Source organism: Manis javanica, chromosome 10, assembly GCF_040802235.1.
Source record: "Manis javanica isolate MJ-LG chromosome 10, MJ_LKY, whole genome shotgun sequence".
Lineage (NCBI taxonomy): Eukaryota > Metazoa > Chordata > Mammalia > Pholidota > Manidae > Manis > Manis javanica.
The window spans coordinates 68,028,890-68,044,499 of record NC_133165.1 but is presented as its reverse complement, the minus strand read 5'-3'; the positions used below and the strand labels follow the sequence as shown (position 1 = coordinate 68,044,499).

At 36.6% G+C, this 15,610-nt stretch overlaps 1 protein-coding gene across 4 annotated transcripts in view; it reads left to right on the top strand.

Moving 5' to 3' along the window:
• PTPRB (protein tyrosine phosphatase receptor type B) overlaps nt 1-15,610 on the top strand; it is a 130,101-nt gene that overhangs the window by 51,291 nt on the left and 63,200 nt on the right. For 3 of the 4 annotated variants that reach the window (XM_073215593.1, XM_073215592.1, XM_073215595.1), the window contains 5 exons: nt 4,863-5,138; nt 6,088-6,345; nt 8,208-8,471; nt 10,227-10,496; nt 12,214-12,474. In XM_073215593.1, the coding sequence (XP_073071694.1) occupies nt 4,863-5,138; nt 6,088-6,345; nt 8,208-8,471; nt 10,227-10,496; nt 12,214-12,474 (1,329 nt within the window). The remainder of the gene's footprint in view (nt 1-4,862; nt 5,139-6,087; nt 6,346-8,207; nt 8,472-10,226; nt 10,497-12,213; nt 12,475-15,610) is intronic. The other variant, XM_073215594.1, reaches the window with a different exon arrangement.

The following is a 15,610-nucleotide window of genomic DNA, read 5'->3' as shown; positions in this document are numbered from 1 at the left end:
CCCATGTTCACACCAAGGCAAACACTACATATTATACAATTTACTCTGAAAATGACGTGAAGAATGGCAGAGCAGATCTTACACAATTAATGAGCTTTGAAAATCAGTGGGACTTAACTACGGGAGAGCAGAGCTGAGGGAGGCCAAGTCTCTCCTCTTGGAAGGCTGGTATGCTATGTCAGTCACTGACACACAGCACAGAAACAGTAGTTTGAAAAGCACCTGGGTTATGCCTGAAGGAAATATAATGACTAACTGGAGGATGTGTGCTGGGGTGGGAATCTGCAGGAGCTTTCTTCAGGGAAGGTGGGTCTGGCAGGTGCCATCTTTCTTGCTCTGCCACAGCCCAGCTGGTTAGACACTTGGAGAACCAGTTTTGACATTCTCCATCTACTATACCAGCACCACTTGCCCTGTCCTGGCTTTCCTTTGCAGACTCACCCTAACCAACCCAGTCACTGTCTCAGGTGCCCCTCCAAAGCAACTCCTGCACCATTATACTCTGCAGAGAGCCTCAGTCAGGACTAACATCCCCCAAAGAGCAACTACCACCCCTCTATATCTGGTGATGAGCCTCAGCCAGGAATAGTGCCTTAACAGAGTGTTTCCCACCTGCGGAGAGGAGGAACTAGCCCCACCCACCAGTATGCTTGCAGTAGACACCAGCAGTAAAATCCAGGCTTCTCAGGCAGGAGCGCTGGGGATAAGCCCTTTCTCCCACTGTGCCCATAATTGCTCAGCAAGCCTTTGCTGACAACCAGACTGAGGGCTGCCCCTGCCCATCAGTGCATCTGCAAAGGCTGTAACCAAGCCTTTCAGCCAGCAGCACCAGGAATGAGCATTACAAGCCAGTATGCCCACATTCTACCACCTGGCCAATCATTGATGACAGCCAGACAGAGAGCCAGCCCCACCCACCAGTCCAGCCACAACAGGAGGGTACATATATACCACACATGGGACAGCCCTGGAGTGTCTGGTTCTGGTAGCCAGGGGGCATTGCCGTACTGGTCACCACATGATACCTACTATAAAAGGCCATTACCTTCAAGATCAGGAGACAGAGTAGACTTACCTAATACATACAATAAACACAGTGATTCAGACAAAATGAGGAGGCAAAGAAATAAGTTCCAAATGAAAGAACAAGATAAAATGCCAGAAAAAGAGCTACATGAAATGGAGATAAGCAATCTACCTGATAAAGACTTCAGAGTAATGGTCATAAAGATAGCAGACTGGAAAGAAAGTAGAGTAACTCAGTGAGAACTTCAACAAAGAGATAGAATATATGAAAAAGAACCAGTCAGAACTGAAGAATACAGTACCTGAAATGAAAAATACAACTAAAGAAATCAAAAGCAGATTAGAGGATGAAGAAGAATAAATCAATGAAGACAGGGAAATGGAAAGCAACCAAGCTACAATAGCAAAAAGAAAGCAATTTTTTTAAATGAGAAGTAGTTAAAAGAGCTCTGCAACAACTTCAAGTGAAACAATACATGCATGATAGGGGTTGCAGAAGAAGAGAAAGACAAAGGGACTGAAAACTTATTTGAAGAAAAAATAGCTGAAAACTTCCCTAACTTGGGGAAGGAAACAGATATACAGGTCCAGGAAACACAGAAAGCCCCAAACAAGATGAACCTTAGAAGGTCCACACCAAGACACATCATAATTAAAATATGAAAGATTAAAGATAAAGAGAGAATCTTAAAAGCAGCAAGAGAAAAACAAACAATTACATACAAGGGAAATCTCATAAGGATATTGGATGATTTTTCAGTAGAAATTTTGTAGGCCAGAAGGGAGCAAGTGGCATGATATATTTAAAATACTCAACGGAAAAATCCTACAACCAAGAATACCCTACCCAGCAAGATTATCATTCAGAATTGAAGGAGAGATAAAGACTTTCCCAGTCAAACAAAGGTTAAAGGAGTTTGTCACTAAACATGCCATATAAGAAATGTTAAAGGAACTTCCTTAAGTGAAAAAGAAAAGGTCACAACTAGAAGAAAGAATGAAAGGAAAAAAATTTCACTGGTTAAAAACATACAGTAAAGGTACTAGATCAATCACTTATAAAGCTAGTGTGAAGTTCAAAAGACAAAAGTAGTAGAACCAATCATATACACAAAAATTAGTCAAGGGATATACAAAATAAAAAGATGTAAATTTTGACATCATATGTATAAAATATGGAAGGGGGAGTAACAAAAAAGTAATGCTTTTAGAATGTGTTTGAACTTAAGCAACCATCCACCTGATATAGACTACGATTTGTATTGGATGCTGTGTATGAACCTCATGGTAACCACAAACCAAAAACCTATAAAAGATACACACAGAAAAAGAGAAAGGAACCCAAGCACTAAAGAAAATCATCAAATCAAGAGAGAAGAGAGCGAGAGAAGAAGAAAGGAACAGAGAGAAACTACAAAAACAATCAGAAAACAGTTAAAAAAAAATGGCATTAAGTACATACGTATCAATAGTAAATACCTTAAATATAAATGGACTAAATGCTCTAATCAAAAGGCATGGAGGCAATGAATGGCTTAAAAAAAAAGAACCAAGACTTATCTATGTGCTGCTTACAAAAGACTCACTTCAGACCTTAAGGCACATACAGACAGAAAATGAAGGGATGGAAAAACATATTCCATGCAAATGGAAGTCAAAAAAAAAGGCTAAGTAACAATACATATATCAGTCAAAATGGACTTCAAAACAAACAATGTAACAAGACAAAGAAGAGCATAACATAATGAAAAAGGGATCAATCCATCAGGAGGATATAACAATTATAAATATAAATGCATCCAACATAGGAGCACCTAAATATGTAAAACAAATACTCACAGACATAAAGGGAGAAATTGACAGTAATACAATAATAGTAGGGGACTTCAACATCTCACTTACATCAATGAATTGATCATCCAGACAGAAAATCAACAAGGAAACAGTGACTTTGAATGACACATTAGACCAGATGGACTTAACAGACATCTACAGAACAAGTCCACCCAAAAGCAGGATACACATTCTTCCCAAGTGCACACAGAATGTTTTCCAGGATAGATCACACGTTAGGTCACAAAACAAGATTCAATAAATTTAAGAAGATTGAAATTATATCAAGCATCTGTTCCAACCACACGGTGTGAAACTAGAAATCAATTGTAAAAAACAAACATCTTCAGGCTAAACAGCTACTGAACAACCAATGGGTCAACAAAGAAATCAAAGAGGAAATAAAAACGTATGTGGAGACAAACAGAAACAGAAACACAATGACTCAAAATCTATGGGATGCAGTGAAAGCAATTCTAAGAGGAAAGTTTATAGTGATAGAGGAATACCTCAAGAAAGAAAAATCTCAGAAAAACAATCTAACCTTATACCTAAAGGAACTAGAAGAAAAGAACAAAGTCCAAAGTTGGTAATAGGAAAGAAATATTAAAAATCAGAATGCAAATAAATGAAATAGAGAGTAAAAAAGTAATACAAAACATCAGTGAAACTAAGAGCTGGTTTTTTGAAAATGTGAACAAAATTGATAAACTTTTAACCAGACTCATAAAGAAAAGAAAGAGGACTCAAACAAAATCAGAAATGAAAGAGAAGTTACAACTGACACCACAGAAATGCAAAGGATTATAAGAGAAATCTATGAAAAACTATATGCCAACAAACTGGACAACATAGAAGAAATGAATATATTCCTAAAAACATACATACTTCCAGGAGTGAATTAGGAAGAAACAGAAAATCTGAACAGACTAAACAGATCCAAAAACTATAATAATTGATTAAAGAAATTGAAGATAACACAAATAAATGGGAAGATATACCATGCTGATGGATTGGAAAAATTAATATTATTAAAATGTCCATATACTCAAAGCAGTATACAGATGCAGTGCAATCCTTACTAAAATACTAATGGCATTTTTCACAGACTAACACAAATAATCCTAAAATCCTAAAAAAAATCCTAGAGCCTTATTTCTCAGCCCCATGTATTGAAGAGACTTTTGTGGTTCTAAAGCATTTCAGGCCGTGGCTCCAGTTATAAGATAAATAAGCAATGGGAATAAAAACTGCAGCATAGGGAGTGTAGTCACTAATATTGTAATAACTTAGTATAATCACAGATGGTAACTTAACTTATTGTTGTGAGCATTCTGTAATGTATAAAAATGTCCAATCACTATGTACAACTTAGACTAATACTAAATTAATGATACAATAAAAAACTTTAAAAAAAAGTTAACTCATGAGAGCAAACTCATAAGATTTTATCAAATTTTTTTTAATGGAGAAGGCAATTAAAGCTGCTATTAGTTTTGTTTTAAAAAATTGTATTCCACTTTTGCCTCCATTTTGTCAGTGATTCAGAGGAAACTTTTTCTTATGATTAAGCAGACAGAATATGTTTATGTTACTGAGTGCCCGTTATATACCAGGTAAAGTCTCTTCTCTATCTTATTATTCTTCCAAACATCTGAGAATGTAGATATTATTGTACTCTCCAGCTAGATGGGAAAGTGGAGGCTAATAGATTAAGTAACTTGTCCAAAGCCTCAAGACTAATACATGATGGAGCTGAGATTTGAGTTGAGTTCTGTCTGACTCCAAAGTCCAGAGTCTCTGCCACTACATTTACCTGCTTCTGTATAAGATCTCCTGATTATAGGAATAATAATTAATAATAATAGCAGCTAACACTGAATTTATTTCATGGGCAGATGATTCTTAGTTATTAAGGAAAATGAATCTGGGTTACAACAAGGTAAACATATATTTGCAAAAGTCTTCAAGCTATGTTCTTTTTCTTGGTTTCTGCCTTGCAGATCCTTTACCTCCTGCTAGGTTTGCAGTCAGCAAAGAGAAGACTACCTCAGCCAGCTTGCATGTTTGGTGGACTCCTTCTTCTGGAAAAGTCACCCAGTATGAGGTGCAGTTATTTGATGATAACCAAAAGATACAGAGGACCCACATTCAGAAAAGTACTTTGCGGAATGAATATACATTTTTTAACCTCACTGCTGGTAGTAATTACAATATTACCATCACAGCTATTTCTGGAAATAAACGTTCCTTTACAATTTATACCAATGGATCAACAGGTAAGACCTCTTTACAGATGATTGAGAATTTCATAGCCTATGCTTCTTTTGAAATTATATTAAATTCAAGAAATGGGAGTAAGAATGTCCCCAGACCATAAATTAGATAGATAGATAGATAGATAGATAGATAGATAGATAGATAGATAGATGATAGATAGATAGATAATTGATTGATTGATAGATAGATAGATAGATACATAGATAGATAGATAGATAGATATAGACGGTGCAATACAGTTGAAAAACTGGACTGAAAATAAGATGGTGTGGCTGTCCTGCAAGCTTGCTGGATGATTTTGAACAAATCATGGAATTTCTCTGGGACTGCAATTCTCTCCAAAATGAAATAAATGTTTCCTAATGGCCCTTTAACTTGCATCTTAAGCAACAGCATTTTCTGACTCAGTTCCTGAGTTTGTGCCATAAAACTGATTTCTCAAATGTTTTCCTCCTTTTTATATTTTTCTCAAAACATCAAGTAATGATGTTTCTTAAATATCCCTATCTTTGGAACAAGTCTTTACTTGCCCCTGAACATCCTGACATCAGTAACATATTAGCATCCCTGTCTGTATAGTACTGTCTTACCATTCACTCTCCCCTCATTTTCTTCCCTGCTTTAGTGCTCTTCTTGGTTTTTTTTATCTTCCATAGATCTTTCCTTTTCCCCTTTCACTTTACCGTTGTGCCACATTGGCAGAAAACCACCTTAATACCTATCAGGTCGGGAAGACAAGTAAACTATGATGTAGTTTTAGACTGTGAGCTTTGAAAAGAACATTAAAAACAGGTACCAGTGAAATGTCAAGAATTCTGTTTTCATTGGTTATTATACAAGTTAGATGTACAGAGAAGCGTAAGTGAATGTGTGATTCAAATTCAGTGTGTCTGTGTCTCTAAAAGGAAATTACAAATGACATGTTGGAAATACATTTCATCCCACTAGTGCCATCCCCAGTGAAAGATATTGAAGTTTCATCAAAAACTAATTCTCTCCTGATTTCCTGGTCTCATGGCTCTGGGAACATGGAGAGATACCAGTTGATGCTAATGGATAAAAGGGCCCTAGTTCACGGCAGTGTCGTGAACAAATATGTTACTTCCTACACTTTTCACGGACTGATACCTGGTCACCTCTACAACTTCACCATCGTGACTGAGGCTGCAGGGCTAAGAAGCTACAGATGGAAACCAGCCAGAACAAGTAAGTTCTCCTAGCTAGCTGAATGAGAATGAAGCTCAAAAAATGTTTAATAAACAAGGCTTACTTGAAACAGAAGGAACAAAAAAAGACAGTAGACTCATAAACACCGAGAAGGGACTAGTGGTTAACAAAGGGGAAGGGTTGGGAAGGGTGAGTAGGGGGGGAAAAGAGGATTAAGGGGCACTATACATCACAATCGCAACATACGTAGGTCACTGGGATGGTAGTACAATACGGAGAAGTACGAAGAATACAATTAATGACTCTATAGCATCTTAGTACATTGATAGACAGTGACCGCAATGCAGAGGGTGAGGTCTTGATAATATGGGTGAATGTTGAACCACTGTTTTTTGTATGTGAAGCCATCATAAGATTGTATAAAAAATTTTTAGTAAAGTTTTATTAATTTATTTGAATAACTGGTAATATAGGACAGATTGAAATTCATGTTACAGAAGGCACTTAGTATGTATCCACTTTCCTACTTAGAAAAAGAGGGATTCCCTTTTATTCTAAAGTTTAGACTAGCCTTTGGCAACATTCTTAAGTAGCCAAAGTTAATAATGTATACAGTCTCAGCTTCTCGTTTTAGCATGCCAATCTCCTTGGTAAGGATTACTGCTTCCTTTTCTCTTAAACAGGAATCCACTGCCTTCCTAACATCATCACTCCCAATGAACCCAGATTACTTTGCTCAGTGCTATGCAAAGTCCTTTCCTGTGAAACAGCCATTTCCCAAATTCTGTATCCAATAAAACGTCCTGGCACCCAGTACTACAGGAGCTGTTCTCACAGCCTAGCATACCCAGATAACTGATCTGTGTAATTTTTAATGAATAATTCATATACTCATTCATTCATTTACTGCATGTAAACTATATGCTAGGCATTATGGACATAACAGCAAGAGAAACCAAGTCTTTGTCCTCATGGAATTTACATTCCAGTGGCTTCTCGTGCTTCTGCAGGGTCTAACATGTTAATAAATACCATCTCTTGGTAACATATCTAATTCTAACAGAAATCTTAAAATATGTAGTTCTTTAGAAATTACTGTAGTGGGAGAGTTCCTGGAACTATTGAAAGTTGGTGGGAAGGATATTTGGGAACATACCTCTCACAGTATCACACTTCAAAGATGTGTAGACATTCCCAACAAAAATGTACCACATATCTTAAGAATTCTGTATGTATATCGAGTAAATTACACTTGTAACTGGCCTGCAATGTGCTGTGCCCATTCTTTTAACAAAACACTGTTAATTTATATGGTGCCATTAGCACGGCATAGGCAAGAGGCATGAAAAATATTCAACAAAGTCTTTTGTAATCATTTTCTTTTGATGAAACAATAACACAACTCTTAAGCTTTAACTTTATCATAAATTTAATATGAAAAATAAAGTCCCTTTAGCACACAAAATTTTGTGATGGCCTATTAACCAATCTATGTAGTATGTACTAGCTACTTTTAATGACATAAAGATGGGAAGAAATTAGGCAGATGGCAAACTTCTTTGAGCATTCCACTTAAAGAAGTTCCCACCTGGAAAAGACCATTTTAGGTTTTCTTATGTAAGGACCCCTAGGATCGGTGAGACAGAGCTGCCCAGGTTTGCCTCGCTGACTGATGACCAAATGTAAGTCAGAATCCAGGCTCCTGACCCCCATGTTTGTGCTCTTTCCATTAAGCAGATGGCCTTTCTTTGGTTTTACAGTATTATTTTTGCCTTGTGAAGTCCCTGTTTTCTTCTGTGCAGGGCATATGGTTTGTAGGGATTAAAATATGAATCAAAATTTGGTGACAAGACTAGTAGGATATCCTGAGTTAAAGTCTCTTTTCCTTTTTTCCTAATTAGCCCCCATGGAAGTCTCAAATCTGAAGGTGACAAATAATGGCAATTTGACCTCTCTAAAAGTTAAGTGGCAAAGACCTTTTGGAAATGTGGATTCCTACAATGTTACCCTGTTTCACCAAGGGACCATCAAAGAGTCCAGAATACTAGCACCTCAGGTTACAGAAACTCAATTTAAAGACTTAACTCCTGGCCGACTCTATCAAGTTACTGTCAGCACTATCTCTGGTGAATTGTCTGCTCAGAAGATGGCAGTGGGCAGAACAGGTGAGTTTAAGGCTCCAGAATATTCCTTGATTACCCTAATCACTCTCTGATCTATTTTAGAATAGGACAACATAAGTTGGAAGGAAAATTCCGTTCCCAACCTGGAAAGTATAGTCTACGTGACTGAGAGTGCTGTGGGCCAAGGCCCCTATAAAGAGTAAAGCACAGGGTTAATTGCATTCATCTGAGTTATTTAAACAGATACGTTTGTTTCCTGAATGATTTGCATTACTGGCTCTTCTTCCATGTGCTATTTCATGCATACAACTTAAGTAACAAATATATTTGCATTAATACTAATGAATAAAACATTTCTGATCAACTCTTGTAATGAGGGCCAGTTAGCACTTAACCATGTTTTCTGTAAATTATTTTGTTATGTCACCAAACATTTACCCAGAGCCTTTAATCTATAAATTACTGTACTGTTAACTTGGAGTTATTAATATGACAAGGTTCAGCAAACTGCACCATTCAGCCACATATGGCCTGTGACCTCTTTTTGCATAACCACTAACTAAGAGTGGGTTATACATTTTAAATGCTTTTTTTTAAAGTAAAAGAAAGGAAAATATTTAAGCTGCCACATTTAAAGTCTGAAATATTTACTTTGCTGACCTTTGCTTTTAAGGAAGTCACATTTTAATCACACAAATGTAGGATATATACACACAAACATAGTACGTTTTACTAACGGTAAGTGTATTGGTATTTCCACGTATCAGGCACTGACTAGGCACTTTATACCACTATTTCATTTAATTCTTACAACAAAACCAAAAGAGAGGTCCTGTTATTATCACCATCTTACAGATAATTCAGAGAGGTCAAATAACTTGTCCATGGTCATCCAGCCAGTAAATGGTGAGGCTGGAGTTTAAACCAGGCTGAGTCCGTTCTCTGTGCCATTAGAGATCCTAAGTAAGAGCCATATGGTCAGAAAGACAAGAAAACAAAATTCACTTTCAGAAGATCAGTAATGAATTCTTGAGGAAATGGCCTTTAACTAGAACCTAAAAAATGTGAAGCAATTTCACAAGTGAAGAAGAAAGAGGGAAGGGCATTTGAGATGAAAAGAATAGTAGAAGCAAAGGCCCAGAGACAGAGGAGCTCAGGAGACTTACAGGTCTGTAGAACATGCCACTGGCGGCCAGCATTGGGGAGAGTGGGGGAGGAGAGAGGGTGGCTGCAGGGAGGAGTCAGAATTAAGACTGGAGGGATCTGAGGTCTGATTTGGGGTGGGGACAAACCTCATGCCAATGACTTGATGTTTTATCTATAGTTATAGAGAGAGAACTTGAATATTTTTGAGCAAAAGAATAAGATCAGAGTTATATTGCCAGGAGATTCATCTTTTCAGTTAGAAAAAAATATTTCATGACCACAACATTCAGAATCTCTACCAAAGACGCCACATCCATCAATGTCACCATTATTAGAAGCAGCATCAGTATTGTCTCTAGGGCTGGCGTGCAATCAGTAAAACACAGTGTTCATATCACTGGGTTATTAACAACATTACAGAAGATTGCATTACTGATAAATTACTCAAATGATTTTAGCATACATTTCTTCGGTGTCAAATATCTCCAAATGAAGAAAGAATACTTATTTGCAATCCATAAATATCAGAAAAGATGGAAATGTTTGAATTGCAGGTATCAGTTCTCATATCTACAGTTGCCCATGAAAAGTGAATGAGTTGCCTTACTTTGGTCTTTAGTATCTCCTTTTTGACAGCATTTCACTTTTCAGTTCCAGAGAAAGTTGAGAACCTGGAGGCAAACAACAACAGTTCGATAAGGTCCCTAGTAGTGACCTGGTCGCCCCCTGCTGGAGACTGGGAGCAGTACCGTGTCCTACTCTTCAATGATTCTTTGGTGCTGCGCAACGTCACTGTGGGAAAGGGGGAAACACACTATGCCATTGATGATGTGGGGCTCATACCGGGAAGACAGTATGAGATAGAAGTCACTGTAGAGAGTGGAAATCTGAAGAATTCTAAGCGTTGCCAAGGCAGGACAGGTAAGCAAACATCAAGGTGTAAATGACCGATGGAACCTTCATTTGGTCCCTCCCCCAGGTAACCCAGGTAACTTACAATGTTGTACCCCGTTGTTGCCTTAATTTGAGATATTATACACTTGCAGAATGAAATAGGGTTGTGATCTCACCTTTGTCAAAATAGAACATTAAAAATCAGTTCCACTACTAACTCATTATTTTATAAAAGAAAGATATTTTAGGTACCAAAAGAATAGGAAGGAAACAATCTGAGAATCATTCCCACAAAGAAGATAGTTGACAACCTTTTGCTGGTGATCAGTGATAGAAAACCATTGCCTTGACCTAATATTGACTAATGAGGGAATCTGGGGTACCAAGGAAGGGTTATTAAACTGGAAAGGGATATAAACTGGAAAGGGTTTTGGGGGCAGCAGAGAATAAGGATCCTGAGACATGAATTTTGGTATTTTTGCTGTCACCACTATATTGTAATTCTTTGGGCAAGTCACAACCTCTCTGAGTCTACTTCCTCATATTTAAAATCAAAGCTCAACATTTCTGTGAAAATCCCTGTGATACGGAATACTCCATACTTGGAGTAAAATTCGAATATCTTCTCTTAGTCTTGCCTGGTAATAAGGAGATAACTACACTGATTCAATGTTCTTCTTGGAAGAATGTCAAAAAAAGAGACCAAGACAGCTCCTTAGCTGCCAACTGTGTCTTCCAGTAATATCTTCATTTTACACATATTAATATCCACTGGATGACGATCCAAGGACTATATAAGGTTAAACCAAGCCACTTGTAGTACTTCACAGAGCAAGCATTTATGTCTTCTCTGGTGTTTTATTTTACCTCAAAGAACTTGGAAATGCCACCAGGAGACTATAGGGTCTCTCAGCATGTCAGCATAATTCTCAGGAGAACTTTCTGAAGTTTACCTTGAGGTAAATAAGGTAAGTTAAAATAGGCTTCAATGTAAACAATCAAGTTTATTTCATTATATTTAAGAAGGAAGATACAGATTTAGGGACTCAATTATGATGAAATTATAGAAACTCTTCATTTGATACAAAATCACATTTGATTCTTTGATTCTTCCAAAATTTTGTTTTCCTGTTGCTTTGTGTGATCAACACCTTTTTCTGAATAAAGTCTCCTAAAAATTGTGATAATAAAACCTTTAAAGAAATGGAAGCAATTTCAATTCTTTAGATAATGGGAGTTTTTAATCAGATACTACTGTTACATCCAGCTATACTATTATTACCCTCCCTTTCATGGACATATCAGTGTCCCTTCCTGAGAAATGAAGGGAAGAAGCATTTTGTCTTTCCAAGCTATGGAGGTAACAGAAGCTCCTAACTCTACCTAAGTATTCAAACATGGACTTTCTCTGTGGTTTTGTGGATGATAAGATTGAATTAACTATTTTTGTATTGTAGAATTCTTATGAAGAGATAAATGCTCATATTGTAATATGTGGTCAAATATAAATGACCCAGTAAAGTATTTTCAAATAGTATTCTTTTGAATCCTCACTTCTGGTTACATTATAAGAACAAAGGTTCTTTGTGATTAGCTTTTTTTTTTTTTTTAACCCTGAAAGCTTATAAGCATAAGAAATGCAGAACTGGAACGCTCCTGTGGGTGCAAGAGAATAGCTCTCTAAAGAATACTCCAGTGTTTCCGAGGCAATCAGTGACCCAGGTCCCCACTGCTTTCTCCTCAGCCCCCCTGGCCGTCCTCCAGCTTCGTGTCAAACATGCCAATGAAACCTCACTGGGTGTCATGTGGCAGACCCCTCTAGCAGAATGGGAGAGGTACATCGTTTCACTAGCCGACAGAGACCTCTTACTCATCCATAAGTTACTCCCCAAAGATGCCAAAGAATTCACTTTTACTAACCTGGTGCCTGGACGTAAATACATAGCTACAGTCACCAGTATAAGTGGAGACTTAAAAAATTCATCTTCAACAAAAGGAAGAACAGGTAATACTCTTCATAAATTTTAGACTTTAAAACTATCCTGTCAGCTGAATTGTTTAACATTTGACTTATAAATGTTTGTTAATATGTACTGGACATTGTTTTACGGATCCTTTCTATTGTTTTTATTTTACTAATTTCAGCTCTTAGTTTCTTTTTCCTCTTTGAGTTTATTTTGCTGAAATTGAAACAGAACAGAGAATAATTTTTCCAAGTAGTTTTTTTGCAAAGGAGAGCAGAGAAATTGGTTGTATCTGAAAGAGGAAGTATGTTTGAAGGGTGGATTATTTTTTAAGGATAGAAAAATAACATGTTTTTTTGGCTGATGAGAATGTTCTAAAAGGGAGAGGAATAATGATGATACAAAAGAGAGGCAAGAATTGCTGCCATTATTGTATGAGTAGGCAAGAGATGTTGGGATCTAGAGCACAAGTGAAGGACTTGGCTCTAGAAAGGAGCATGAATAGTTTAACTGTAGGGCCAGCAGGGAAAAATAAAGTATATGGGTACAAATGCCAGTAATAAACAGATGTAGTGGTGGGCTGTTACCTTTGATAACTCTCTTTCCCTCAGTGAAGTGGGAAGCAAGGTCATCATCAAAGACACCCCTTTCCAATTTATATATTATTATTGTCCTATATTTTACTTCTCTTTCCTTTTTAACTGTACAAAAAATTAATTTTTTGTTTTATACAGTCAGTGTATCTTTGGATTGATGCACCAACTTACCACTTTTTTTTCCTCATCTTTCCTTCCTGTATCTCAGAAGTTCCATCTGGGATTGCTTCCCTTCATCCTGGAAAACATTCTTCATAGTTCTTAACTGAGAATTTTTAGAGACAAATGCTTTTGTTTTTCTGGGTATGTCTTTATATAGCTCTCAATCTTGAATATTATCCCTGGGTCACCGTTCTGTGTTGAAAGTTATTATCTCTCAGCACATTGAAGATATTAATCTAGTCTTTCTGGCATTTATTGTTGCTGTTGAAAAGTTAGCAGTCAGTCTGGTTTTTATTTCTCTGTGGGCAATCTGTGTACATGATGGCTTTTAAGATCTGCTCTTTGCCTTTAGTGTTCTGTTGTTTCACAGTAATGATCTAGATGTAGACTTCTTTTTGTTTATCTTGCTTAAGTGCATTGGGATTTCTGAACTTGAAGATTAGTATCTTTCACCTATCTTGGAAATTCTCAGCCATTAAGTCTCTAATATTGTCTCTTTTTCTTCTTCTCTATTCTCTCTCTGTTCTCCTTCTGGTATTCTAGAATGTATATATCCTTCCTATTTTCTGTGTATTTTCTCTCTGGGCTATATTCTGGATAATTTCCTCAGCTCTTTGTTTTACTTAATTCTTTCTTTGGTTCTGTCTAATATATTTTTAAATCTACCCACTGAGTTTTAAATTTTAATTGTTACGTTCTTTACACTTAACATTCTCTTTGGCTCTCTTCCAAATCTGGTTTGTGCTCTACTGCTCTTTCAACACATTTCCATTCTCCTCCTTTATTGCTGTAAGCAAATAAACAGTTTTTATTTTAGACTCAATGTCTGATAATTATAATATCTGAAATCTTCAGGAGTTCAATCCTGTGGTCTGTTGTGCTTGCTGCCTTTTACTCATAGTATTTTTGTTGCCTTAATGTTCATGGTTTCTTTACTGTAAACTCATATACCTTGGAATTATATTCCATGGGAATTCTCTGAGGCTTTGTTTAAAGGTGAACTTCATGCAGAATTTTCTTTTCATTTGATTCTTTCAGGTGCTCAGGGCTACTATTAACCCAGACCTATTTTAATCTAAATTGTCAGGGTGAGGTTTTTTTGATCACTCAGCTTTTATGAATTTGGGTTGCAAACTCACTGAAGCTGTCTTGAAGTTATGAAATCTCAGCAGAATTCCTTTTTTCTTTTCCTAGTGCTAGGGAGGCTAAGGAATATTTATTTCATTTACCCTTAGAATGTAACCTTTCAGGATCCAATGTTATGCTGGGTCATCTATGAGGCTTCTCAGCTTGGGAAAGTCTTATACTTATTTCCTATTTCATAGATCCTGAAAAGCTATACAATCAAAGCCTAAATTTATGATGTCATCAAGATGAAAGTCTGTTTTAGTGACCCAGTTACCTCTCTGCCACTTACTTGTAGGTCTTTGAGAATTCCTCATATTCTTGACAACTCCTTCATGCATTTACATGTTTATATTTTATCTAACACATGTAGTTATGTTTATTGGGATTTTCACGGCAATGTAGAAATGGAAATCCCAGGCATTGTCTTAGACTTAAGATCATTGTCATCATTCCCATCCCTCAGATTTCTGGGTCATATGGTAAACGTATGTTTAACTTTGTAAGAAACTATCAAACTGTTTTCCAAAGTGGTTGCAAAATTTTACATTTTATAGTTCCTGCATATCCTCAACAGCACTTGGTATTGTCAGATTTTTGTTTTTTAAGCCAGTCTAGTGAGTGTGTGGTGGTATCTCATGTGGTTTTAGTTTGTCTTTCCCTAAGGCCTGGTGGTTTTGAGCATCTTTTCGTGTGTTTATGTGTATCTGTTTATCTTCTTTTAGAAGATATTTTCAAATATTTTGTCCAAGTTTTATTGGAGTTGTTTGTTTGTTACTGCTGAGTTTTGAGAGTTCTTTATTCCAGATATAAGTCTTTTGTCAGGAATGTGTGTTGAAATGTTCCCTTCCAGTTTATGGTTTCTTTTCAGTAATTTATTAGTGTCTCTTACAAAAGAAAAGTTTTTAATTTTGATGTCCAATTTATCCATTTTTTCTTCCATGGATCATTTGATGTCATATCTGTGAAACCTTTGCCTAACACAAGATCTCAAAGATTTTCTCCTGAAGTTTTATAGTCTCAGGTTTTAAATTTAGATGAATAATCCATTTTGGGTTATTTTTTATATGTATGTGAAATAGGGGTCAAGGTTTATTTCTTTGCATATGGACATCGAATGGTTCTGGCCTATTTGTTGAAAAGACTATCTTTTCTCTGCTGAATTTCCCTTGCAACTCTGTAAAAAAATCAGTTGACTATATATGTGCTTGCTATTTCTGGACTCTATTCTGTTCCATTGATCTATGTGTGTTTCCTTTTTGCCAATATCATGCTGCCTTCATTACAAAGCTTT